General features: G+C 33.8%; 1 protein-coding gene across 3 annotated transcripts in view; it reads left to right on the forward strand.

Annotated features, from left to right (window-relative positions):
• The window catches only part of LOC126751704 (rho GTPase-activating protein 100F), a 98,295-nt gene extending 90,703 nt beyond the window's left edge, over positions 1-7,592 (forward strand). For all 3 annotated transcript variants that reach the window (XM_050462174.1, XM_050462175.1, XM_050462176.1), the window contains 2 exons: positions 5,231-5,354; positions 5,426-7,592. In XM_050462174.1, the coding sequence (XP_050318131.1) occupies positions 5,231-5,354; positions 5,426-7,098 (1,797 nt within the window). In that variant the 3' untranslated portion in view covers positions 7,099-7,592. The remainder of the gene's footprint in view (positions 1-5,230; positions 5,355-5,425) is intronic.
• The last annotated feature ends 5,551 nt before the right edge of the window (positions 7,593-13,143 follow it).

Genomic DNA, 13,143 nt, shown 5'->3' on the forward strand with positions numbered 1-13,143 from the left:
ACTAATTGTTTAATTGCCCATTCTTATTGTCATTGAATTCAGTTCGATTGCATTGATTTCTTTTCTCAACTTCCGTCTGGGAATAAATGATTTTCGCTTTGATTTTATTGCGTAACTGTATACTACTACATATACATATATGTTTAAGACTACAAAATTTTCCTAATTCAAGTGCAATAATTATCAGTAATTATCGTAATTAGAACATATATGTATACATACATGCAAGCGTACTTAACTACATACTTAACAACAACAACAAAAGCGCATTTGCAATAGGCGTAGAGTAAAGTGTAATCGGTGTGACACAGACACACACATTGCAATCGATGTATGTATGTAGTAGACGTGTTTAACTTACTATCTGTAATTCAAATATACATACAAACGTACTAGTACATGCAATATATATATATACTGAATATGATACATACATACGTAACACGTGTAATACGTGCACATGGGTGTGCGTGTGTGCCCATGGAGCTGATGTGGTAAATAATGTGCATTTGAAGTCGGATATTTAGCATGATTGGCCCACTACTGGTAATATGTATACATACATACAAGCATTAATATATATGTACATAACTACTTAGTTCTTTCGCATTTCCTTCACATTCATACATACATACACACCTAAAATACTCGCCGTCAATGCAAACTCATTGTTCATGTGCTCGTCCACTAATACATATGTACATATATACCTATGTATGCACGCCAGTCCCTCGCATTACGCTCACAATAATGTTTTGTCATTCATACAAGCCCGCATATACATGCTTAGATGTATGTGCTTACATGTGCATAACATTTCCCTTAAATACGTGTATATATGTAACGCTATTAGAACTTAGCTGTACCTACATATACATACATACAAGCGCGTACACACATTCTAAATCTCACCAGCGGAAAGCATGTGTAGTATGTACAATTAGAGGCGCTATACGCTCTCCTACATATAATTAACCACATATATATTACTATACATACAGTTATAAAAACATGTACATACAACGTCCCAAAGTTACAACTTTTCACCAGCACACGCGTGTGTTCTTTCTTGACTTCAACTACCTTGGCAGGGCAACAAAAAATTCTACTTTATACAAATGCTTATTGTGTGTTCCTTTCTTGCTACTTGCGAACATATGTCCATGCTTGTCTAGCCTTCTCAAATATCTGTATCTGTTGAACTCATGCGTACTCGGTATGGGTATGTACTTATGTCAAATGAAACTCCACAGACCTACATAATATGATATAAGTACATATATGTATATACAACACACTTTTCTTTTACTTTTTGCTTTTAACTTTAATTATGACTATTATTTTTTGTTAAGTATGCAAAAATTAAGCCGACATAGTATTTGTATGTACGACGTTTCCTCGTTAAGTAATGGTGCAGGAAATCCTTCAAGGTGTACGTTGCGTATACGTAACCACGCATTTCATTTTTCCTATGCTATTCAAAACTTTTTAATTTACGAAAAATATTTCAAAAATGTTTCTAAAGATAATATATACCGTCAATTAAAATGCAAAATAACGAAGCATTACTTTTCATAAGTTTACAGGCGAAGGAAAAACGATATAAGGAAACCGCTCATATTCAAACGAAATTTGAGTTTTGGTTATAAAATGGTTATATATTGGTTACCATACACTCATATTGAAACAAAATTGAATTTTGATTATGAAACGGTTATAATATAGGTTATCATGCACTCATATTAAAACAAAATTTGAGTTGTGCTTATAAAATGGTTATAAACTGGTTATTATATCTGACAAAGAATTTCGATTTGGTTATAAAATGGTTATAGATTGGTTATCATACACTCATATTTAAACAAAATTTGGGTTTTGGTTATAAAATGGTTATATAGTGGTTATATCTGACAGCGGAAGCTGAAAACTTTATGTTACATACATGTAATATATATATAGTGAATCGTAAGTAATAAAAAAATCAATTTCGATTTTTTGGTGATACGTTGTTTTGCATTTTAGGTGACGATATGTTTGTTTTTTAACATTTGATATTTAATTTTTAATTTATTTTTAAAATTTGCATTCAGATAAGTGTTTATTTATGTATATACATAAATTTCGAATTTTTCAACTTTTCCGTGAACAAAAGATTTTTTTTTTACTTTTTGCTAAAAATTGTATATTATCTTGTTTGCAATAAGAAGCCGTGTTATCATGTATAGGGGTGGCACTTTTCGACTGGATAACTCTATTTCTGAAAAAATCATAAAACCCTTAAGTAAGAAAGTTTTGTGCATTTTAGGTGAACCTTAAGTTGCAAATTTTGATCCTTTTCTGAAAGACTAATTCGGCAACAACAACTTCATAATAGTATGTTCGTAGTTTGTTCCAATAACAGCTCAGTTGAAAAGTCCCCGGCCTGACACATAGATGGCGCTACTAAACTCCTTAAATCCATATGAATTTTAGTTAGCCCTAATACCATGTTCAGATCGAAAATTTGAAAGGATTAGATTGCATTTAAGCCCTTCACTAATCAGCCCGTTCTCACTGCCGTTGGGAAGATGAAAAACCAGCTGTTTTTGCCTTTCAAGAATTCACATCGCTCAATATTTATCAAAAGAAAACATTGTCATATATTATTTTGTAATAAAAGTTGTATTCTTTAAAATATTTTCCATAAATGGAAATAAGGGACGCATTTATTCATTTGAGAAATCGATTTTCAGGTGAAATTAGATTCATTGCTGTAAAAAAACAAAAATATTATTTTTGAAGAAAAAAAAAAACAGTTGAAGCAAAAAATTGCCTTGGTGACGAGTTTCCGGACACTACCTCCCGTTGAACTGAACGAGTACATCATATAACTCACTAATATTTGGCCATGAGAAAGCTTAGTACAAAAACGGGGCCGCGCGAGTTCACTTTTGGCCAAATACAAACACGAGTTGATGATTCGAAGCAGTGTTTAGAGTTCTTCAAGCGCAATAAATCTGAATTTTTGCATGGATATGTGATAATGGATGAAACATGGCTCCATCATTTCATTCCGAAGCACAATCAACAGTCGGATGACAAGGTTATGCCGTCCGTATTTTGGAATGCGATTGAAATAATTTTTATTGAGTGTCTTGAAATTAGAAGAACCATCAACAGCGACTATTACATGGCGTTATTGGACATTTTGAAACACGAAATCGCTGAGAAACGGTAGCATTTGAAGAAAAAGTGAACGCTGTTTCGACAAGACAATGCACCGTGTCATAAGCCAGTGAAAATGATAGCGAAAATCCATTAACTGGGATTCAAATTGCCTCCGCATTCACCGTATTCTGCAGATGTGTTCCCCAGCGACTGTTTTCTGTCCTCAGATCTCAAAATAATGCTCGTTTTGGAAGACATTTTTGTTCAATGAAGACGTGATCATCGAAATTGAGATCGATTTTGAAATAGAAGACAACTCATACTACAAAAATGGTATCGAAAATTTAGAGGGTCACTAGATTCAGTGTATTTCCATTGAAGGGAACTATGTTGGAAAAAAAACGAATTTTGCCAGAATATGTGGTTTACTATGGTTGGCCGGGGACTTCTCAATTGACCTTTTCTTCGACCTTTTAATACATTTTTTTTTCTCAATAAAACTAGAGAAGTTTGGTCCCATAACGACTGCAGGTTGTTCTAGAGTTCACAGTAAAGGCGAAAGTTGTGCCAATACTTTAATGTTTTGCTCAAAAACATTATGTATCTTACTTTTCTGCTACCAAAATAGCGAAACTACAACTATAGATTTTCATGCAGGATTCCTCTAACATTAAGATATATTAAGTTGCTCTCATGCCCTCCAAAAATAACTCCCGTGGCGGAAAAGCGCATGAGAGGTTTATGAGAGCACTCTCAGTAACAAAATGCGCTCTCTCATTCCAGATCCATATTATTTATATTAGTCTTAATAAGACGGAACTAAATTTTTCATAATAAAAAAAAATATTATTTTTGGTTAAGAGTGTATTTTTTTTAAAAAGGTATTCACTTAAAATTTTGTTTTTAGAAAATATTTTATTTACTTTTGGAATTATGTTCCTATAAAATGAATTTTTGTTGGAAAATATTTGTTTTAAATTTTTCGTAAAATGTTTACATAACATCATTTTTTTACAAAATATATTATTTTTATTTTTCCAAAGATTTTTAGCAAAAATAATTTTAGAATTAAATAATAAAAATAAATTATTTATGATAAAAATAAATTATTTATTATAAAATATTTTTTTTTTTTTTTGTTTTAAATTTTTGCTCGAACACGAAACCTCTCTTATTTTTCTACTGCTCAAATAGCGAAACTAAAACGGCTAAATATTTTAATGCTTTCAAGCCCTCCAAAAGTAACTCCCGTGACGGAAAAGCGCATGAGAGCTTTATGAAAGCACTCTCAGTAACAAAATGCGCTCTGTCATTCATTCATATGGCAAATTGTAAACATGCGAAACTAAATTTTTCATAATAAAAAAATATTATTTTTATTCTCTTATAGACTTACTTTATATACAAATAGAATTATAAAAAATTTATTTCAACATATTTTTGGTCTTGTAGCCTATGCTAATTTACTAACTAAAGACACTTACATTACAAATAAAATCACATAACTCATACATATTGGCTGAGAGTTAAGAACAAATAGAGACAAAATTCCCAAAAGACATCACATCTAATTACCGCCATACAAATTGGCAACATTCAAAAGCGCATTGTTCAAAGCACAACGCATTTGCATGGCATTAAGACACACGGAGCTTTGAAAAATTGACCAACCCCCACACACAAACACAACCGCACCTGTTTGCATACATTGTTGTTATTGCTAAAATTAGTGAACACCTAAATTCGCACCAAATGTTGTCTTCACTGCACTTGTTAACGGACAGTTTACCCCCGCACTGAGCACCATCCAACAACAACAACAACCATAACCTTGACATTACTACGTGTCTAGCACTTAGTTGTGGCACTTGATTGGCAACTTAGTGAAAAGCGAAATTTTATTGACATGAAAATGAAATTCTTGTTGTGCATTCACCTCCTAACTCATCCAGCACGCTTCATGAACCCAACGAAACTTGTTTAACCTTACATATTTTGCATTTCAATTGAACACACACTTTGCGTACATAATGTTTATCGAACGTATTTGTTTTTGTTTTCTTTCTTTTGCGTGTAATTGTAGCCCCATCAATTGGCGGGCTCAGCGGCCTCAGCAATTCTCGACCAATCGCCACTGCCACTTCCAGGCACACCCTCCCCCGGCAGTAGTTCGGCATCGACCGGTTCCGGCTCGGGATCCGGTAAAAGTATGTAGCACTGAAGATAAACAAAATCAAGTTACATTATTCAACCTTGTTCACTGAGCAATTTACCTTAGGTACTGATACAATAAAACGTGGTGCGTCGCCCTCCTCGGTCAAACATGTGAAAATACAAGAATCCGCCAGTACGTATTCCATGACGCAGAAAAAACTCACAAAAGACTCGCCAATCGATGACACTTCATTTCCGTTAACCAGTGCCGAAGCAGCAGCATCAACAGCGCCAACAAGAAAAGGTGTCGAATTTTACGAACCGCACAAACCTCATACGAAGAGTGACGAGATCAGCAGTTACTCGAAATATGGCGAGTTGGGCGCAAAAACACGCACATCCTACGGCGACACGAGCACTTATGGTACGGGTGCTGGCATTGGCGCAAGTAAAACGGCACTTTCGAGTCTCTCCACTGAAGATTACAAAGCGATGCGTAATAAATCGAGCGCCACATCATCATCCTCCTCATCACAAGCGACGGTTTTGAGTGCGGCAGGTTCCACTGCCACCTCAGCCCCGACCACATCGTCGGATGACTCGGATGACCTTATATCATATAAGTCCTCAGCATCAACGAACGCATTGTTGGCACAATCGCAAGCAATGACCACATCCCAGCTCATGTCTAAGTATCTTAAGCGGGAGCCGCGCGTACAGTTTACGCCAATTAAATCACCTGATTCACCATCGCCACCGGGTAGTGATGGTCTGCCTAAAGGCGTTTACCACCTAACGACATCGAACAGTAAAACGCCCGCTTCTACGGGCGCCATTAGTAAACATTCCGCGCCGAGTTCGAGCGATCCCAATGGCAGCAGCAATCATAAGGGCTCATCACCGTCTAGGCAAGTCAGCGGCAAGGAAGCATCATCATCATTATCAACGTCACTGGTGTCGACTGGTAGGCGACTATTCGACAGTTTGGCATCATCAGAAGCCGAGGCACGACCTCAAGGGGGGGCCAGCAGCACAACAACAACAGCAGCAACGTCTGCAACATATAACGATAGTAAAAGTGTAGCAAGTAGTCACATTAGCAATAAGCAACAAAGTTCAGAACACAGAAGTTATGGTAGTAGTCTGTTTGGTAGTAGCGCGCAGGCTGGCACAAGTCCATTCGCCACGGCCAACGGCAATGGTAATGGCGGCGGCAGCTCAGCGTCCAACGGCACTCACAATGCCATGCACTTGTACGGCACGTTGCCCAAAAATGGTCCGGCGGCCAATGCAACAGGTAACGGTTCCTCTGGCGGCGCTGGTGGCATGTACGGTTCCACCACATCCGCCTCATACTATTCGACATCGTCATCGTCGGGTGCGCACACAGCCAGTAGTAGCGGTGTGAGCTCAATGACCGGTTCCACCACCAGCTACGACTACTACACGCCCGGTTCGGCTTCGTATACGTCGGCGGCTAGCACGCGCTCTTACGGTAATGGCGGTGGCAATGGGGGCGGTGGTAATTACCACACTTTGGGTACATACAGGGTGCAGTATGCCGCCACTAATCCCTTTTTGGAAGCATTCGATGCGCCTGGCAATGGTGGCGGCGCTGGTAACGGGGGCAACGGCGCGGGCAATGGTAATCGCAGTAGTAGCAATAATGGTGGTAATGGACAGCAGCAGGGTAATGGTAATAGCGGTAGTAGTAGTCACAATCGAACATCGCTCTTGGCTGCCTTACATGGTAGCGACTCGAAGAACGGCAGTGATGAGTTTGACGATCTGAAGTGAAAGCTTAAACGAAATAACGAAGTGTGGGCGCACGATTTTCATACAGCATGGCTTGGTGTGCTTAAAAGCGGTTGAATTTATAGCTTTTTAGGACAATGAAGCATTATTTTGATATGAAATTTAAACCGTTTTTTGAGTTTTTTCACATTTTAGTTTCGAAATTTACTTTCAAAACCAAGGAAATTTTTTCTGTGGACATTTTGGTGTGAGCAAGTGCGAAATTGTTCTTGTTCACAGTGCTTGTTTTCTTCGAAGCGTAATTAAGAAGTAGAGTAAAGTAAAGAAAGTAGAAAAAGTGAAAGAGAAAGCTTACATATTCATTTCGATTAGATTTTGAAATAGATTTGTATCTGTTGTTTGACTGACGGTTTCTAACTGACTAGTTGACTGTTGGGTCCTTAAAAATGTCAAATAAGCTGACAGCTGACAGTTGGTGATCTTCCAAACGTAGAAAAGCTGACAATTGATAGTTTAAGGGGTTTTATTTCTACAGGAAATTTGCTCTAAGAGTATAAATCTAAAAAGTTAAGTATAATTATTTTTGTTTTGTATTTTTTGAAAATTGTTTTTTTTTTTATTTTTTAATTTTTACACAAAAAATAAATTTTTTCTTTTGGGAAAATTTTTTTTTTGTAATTTTTGGAAATATTTTGAAATAAATTAATTTTTTAGAATTTTTGGAAAGATGTTCACACAAAAAATCATTGTTTTTTTAATAATTATTTTTTTTTTTTGTAATTTTTGAAAAGATGTTCACATAAAATAACTGTTTTTAATTAAAAAAAAATGTTCATAATTAATTTTTAAAAAATATTTTTTTTCTACTTAAAAAAAGTTGGGTAATACTGAGCAACTTAGTCATGGAATTCGTGTGCCCTGCACGTTTTTTTATAAAAAAAAATTTAAAACAAAATACACCTAATAAACAAAAACAATAATTTTTAGTTGAAAGTAAACTGAACGAAAAACCGCACGCGATCACGTGTGCGCACACATACATACGTACATTTGTATATACCGTTGACTTTTTTAAATGTTTACACTTTTACAAATTTACAAAAACAAAAAAGAAAACATGGTAAACAACAAATATTAAAAGGTCTGGCAAGCAAACAGCATTTTGGTTAAAATTTAAATAAAATAATTAAACTAAATTAAATAAGAATTATGCAAATTAAAGCGAGCGAGTAACAAGCTATAAATGTTTTTGGTGTGACAACAGCAGCAAGTTATATATAAATACCAACATATGTATGTATACAAGCATATATTATTAAAATTAAAAAATTAAAAAAAAAAATGATAAAATAAAATTTAAAGACGTCTGCTGAACCTTGAACAACCAACCGTATACACCAAGCGATGCGAAAACGAATTTTCAATACATAAAATATGCTGCTTTATTTGTGTGTCTACAGATTTGTTTTTGGTTTTGTTTGGGTTCGACGATTAACTCGCAGAAATATTAAAAATAAAACAGAAAAAAATTATTCATAATTTATTAAATAAATAAATAAATAAAATGCAAACAATGAAAGCGTGGCAATCTAAGATAAATACACAGACTTATTCCGATGTAATAGGCATATAGGAACTCAGATATAGTATATAAATATATATACAATACATACAACATATGGTACATAGCAAGCGTAAAGGCAAAGTGCATAATTATATACATACATACATACATAGCTACAAATTAATCTCTATAAATATACATTTATGCATACATAGTATATACAAACATAAACTAGACTTTTTTGAATTTTCTAAAATTTAACTTATTCTTATATACACAACAGACTAACGGTGCAACGGCATACGAGCTGCAAACGCTGACCGAAATAGATACGAAGACAAATGAGACAGTTGCGGACGAATGCCTCAAATGACTCTACTAACCAACAACTAACTACAAGCAAACACACAGCAAAAAGGAAATAGTAAAAAAGAAAAACAAAAATTAAAAAAAAAATAGTTTTACAAATTTATTTTATATGAACTTGTGAATTTTTGACAACTTTATTGCTTCTTCTACATACATACTAACAAACTATATAAGTAATAGTATATAATATATTTAACAAATACAAAACCAACAAAGTAAATAATATACATAAAGCGTCTAACCAAAGCAACTTTTGTATTTACATACTCCACTCTCCCTTTTGACTACATTTCACTACATATATACAAACATAGTACATACGTGTACTTGCCACTTTTTACTGTACATACATACACACTTAAATATAAATATAATTTCTTAGCAGAAGTTAGAAATTATTTTCTATCCCTGAAAGCTAAGACCAACAGTTTACTAACAACTCGCTCTCTTAAGCATTGGTCCGAGCAAGACACGTGTGAAGTGAAGAGTAAATGCAAATCATAGTGAAAATAACAAATTTAAATCCGAAATTACCAACAGTATTCGCTAACGGGCGTCGCCGCCAGTCGCGCGCCCGAATGCACACAGACGACAATTACAGTTTAACGGTTGATAACAGTATTTAAAAGCTACAAAAAAGTTGTAAAAAACGTAAATTAAAAGAAATTTAAGCAATTTATAGGTTTTTATGCAACAAAAATCAAATAGCATTAGTCCCAACAAGTCCTTCATAGCAACTAACGAAAGCCCTAAATGACCGCAGTCTTTATAAAAAATTGTAAAAAATTAAAGAAATTAATAAAAAACGCAAACACCCAGACAACTTGCCGAAATTCGCATTATTTACGAAAATCTCTAGGCGTCACTTAACCACATACAAACATACTTACATACAAACAAACATACGAACTCATCACACTCCCACTCAGCGTTCTCCTCGGCATGCATACGAGTCCCATACATTATCATAGCATAGCATAGCGTACTTCAACTGACAAGCAACAACAAGAACCTTACCTTAACCGAACCGCATTCCGCAACTTATATTACAATCCAACTAAAATCTAAAATTAATATATAATTAAAAAAATTACAAATACTTATATATACATACCATATACTATACAATATACAAGCATACATATGTATATTCGACTAAATTAATTATATATAGTATACATACATATACAATACACGACTATACAATATACAAGCATTTGTCGGCTAAAGAAGGTGAGCAAAACAAAAAACCGCGAAAGCAAAGAAAACAAAAATCCGAAATCCAATAAAAAAAAGTTATGCTAATATTATATACAGACTAGGTACTACGTATAGCCTGCTACTGCGGAACTAAGCTAGTGGATGAGGAGTATTTTGAGTGGTTTATGCGAGCACTGGGAGAACAGAGCAAACGCTTGACTGAACGACAGCGCAGGTGGGCGTGTCGATGGTAACAGAATAGGCTCTCTAGCAACTGGCGTATATGCGAAACGAAAATTTCAAGAATTTATCTTTATAATTAGCAGATATACATATAAATGATATATAAAATAGCAAACAAAGAAAATGAAAATAAAATAGACACGTACATACATACTTACACACACGTGAGACACGAACGTCAGTTGAATATGAATAAAGTCTGATATACATACAAACATGTACTATGTAAATGTACTAAACTAAATACATATATATACATGAAAACATAGATATGCATATAACAATACATATAGTGTGTAAGCGTGTACACAAATGTTGCGAAACCAAAAGACGAAACGAAACGAAGAGTGTGTATTAGGAGAATACAATGAAATCCATAGATATAACTGTAGTTACATATGTTTCAAGTGCAACATATTTGCTTATTTCAATTTTGTGCGGGGAGAGTGTTATCAAGAGACATATTTTTCAAATTTGTAGTTTTTAGAAATTTTGTTAAAAAGACTGTTTTTTTACTTCATGACTTATTCACAAAGCTACGATCCAAAAGACAAGCGTTTTTTCAATTATTTTGTAGCTTTAGTTTAATGCCAGCAATATTGGAATGATGAGTTCAGTCAATTCGTCAAAAAATTTTTCGCTATTTTCAGTTCCAATTTACACATAAATCTTTTCTTTATTTGTCTAAGGTATAAATTTCCTTTATTTTCTTAGAGAAAGCAAAAGCTCTGAAAAGCTTCTCAAAAGCTCGAGAAAGCTGTGTAGCTCTGAAAGCTTTATGAAATTTTTTAACTCAAAGCTGATGTTATTCCATGAAAGCCTTCTGACGAAAGCTCTGAAAAGCTTTACGAAAATTTTTTAAATTTACAACTTAAGACTGATGTCATTTTATGAAAACCTTTTAAGAGCTCATTGAAAACTTGACGAAAGTTTTGTGAAAAATTTCTACTCTTATAATTCAAAGTTGATGTCTTTTTTTGAAACCCTTCTCAAAAGCTCTTGAAAATTAGAGGAAAGCTGTGAAAAGCTTTACGAAAATTTTTGAAACTTATAACTCAAGGTTGCTGAAATCCCGTGAAAGCGTGCCGTAAGTTATGTTAAACTTTATAAAAGCTCTTCAATACTTTTACCTCAGAGCCGCTGCTAGCCCTTGAAAGCTATTAAAAGCTTTATGAAAAATAACTCAAGTCTGATGTCATTTTACGAAAACTTTCACAAAAGCTCGTGAGAATGTGACAAAAGCTCTGAAAAGCTTTATAAAAATTTTTCAAGATTATAACTCAAAGCTGATGTCATTTTATAAAACCTTATTAAAAGCTCCTGTAAATTTGACGAAAGCCCTGAAAAGCCTTTTTTGAAAATTTTGCAAACTTTTAACTCAAAGCTGATGTCATTTTATGAAAACCTTCTCAAAAGCTCGTAAAAGTTTGACGAAGGCTCTGAAAAGCTTTATGAACATTTTTGAAACTTAAAATAAGCCTTTTCAAAACTAGTGAAAATTTGATGAAAGCCTTGAAAAGCTTATGAAAATTTTTCAAATGTATATCTCAAGGCTGCTGTCATTCCATGAAAGCCGCCCAAAAGCTTGTGAAAGCTTGCCGTAAGCACTGCAAAGCTTTGCAGCAGCTCTTCAACACTTTTAACTCAGAGCCAATGCTAGTTCTTGAAAGCTATAAAAAGCTTTTGCAAGCTGCTTACAAATTTTAGTCCATGAAAGCTCTTGAAAGCCTTTGAAAAATTCAATAATTTCATTATATTTTTCTCATTTTTCTGATAAAAAAATACTTTTATTACTTCTCTTTTCATGCTCAATACGAAAAAAAACAAATTGTTTAAACTTCAAGCGTTAGGGAAATTACAATCTAAGTCTAGAGAGACTTTCTTCAAAGCTTCGATTAACACTTATTAATTAATCTAGTCTAATTATAACATATATGTATATCCAGTGTAAAATCAGATAAATATTAGCTTACTATTATGAAACTTGTAAATATTAACCAAAGTGTTAAGCAACTTATTGGTGTTTTTCATTAATAATACATGCATATACATAGATATGCAGTAATAAATTATGGTAGCTTAGTGTAAAAATGAAATTCCTAGTGTGTATAGTTAAATCTGTATGTATGTCACCATGCTTTAGCCAGCACGCCGTTATGCGAAACAGAGGTCTTTTATGATAATTTTTAGTTAAATAATGTACTTATGTATTATAAATAACATTAACTAGTCTTATAATTACCAAATACATACACACATACATACATACATGCTTACTTAGCGGTAATGTTTTGGCCTTTCAGAAATTTACTTTGCATTGTTAGTGCATTTATAACTCCTAGATAAATATATATACATATATATACACATACAGACATGTAGATACTAACTTTATGTATGTAGTATGGAAGGCGTAAATATGTATGTAGTTAAAAATATTTAGCCGAAGAATATAATTGAAAACACAAAAAAATTTAAAAAAAATCCTTATAATTGAAACCAATTTCGAAGCAATATTGATTAAAGCCCAAAGAAGTTAAATTTTTTAATTAAAAAAAGGAAATCACAAATTAACACGCAATTGGTTTCAGAGGAACAACAACAAAATTTCATTTTTTAAACACAATTCAGTCACAACTCATCGCATTATTAGAGCTGCATTATGATGTAATGAGTGGACGATATCATCATTAGGACACATCAACTTTATT

This window comes from Bactrocera neohumeralis, chromosome 2 (genome assembly GCF_024586455.1).
Source record: "Bactrocera neohumeralis isolate Rockhampton chromosome 2, APGP_CSIRO_Bneo_wtdbg2-racon-allhic-juicebox.fasta_v2, whole genome shotgun sequence".
NCBI classification, from domain to species: Eukaryota; Metazoa; Arthropoda; class Insecta; order Diptera; family Tephritidae; genus Bactrocera; species Bactrocera neohumeralis.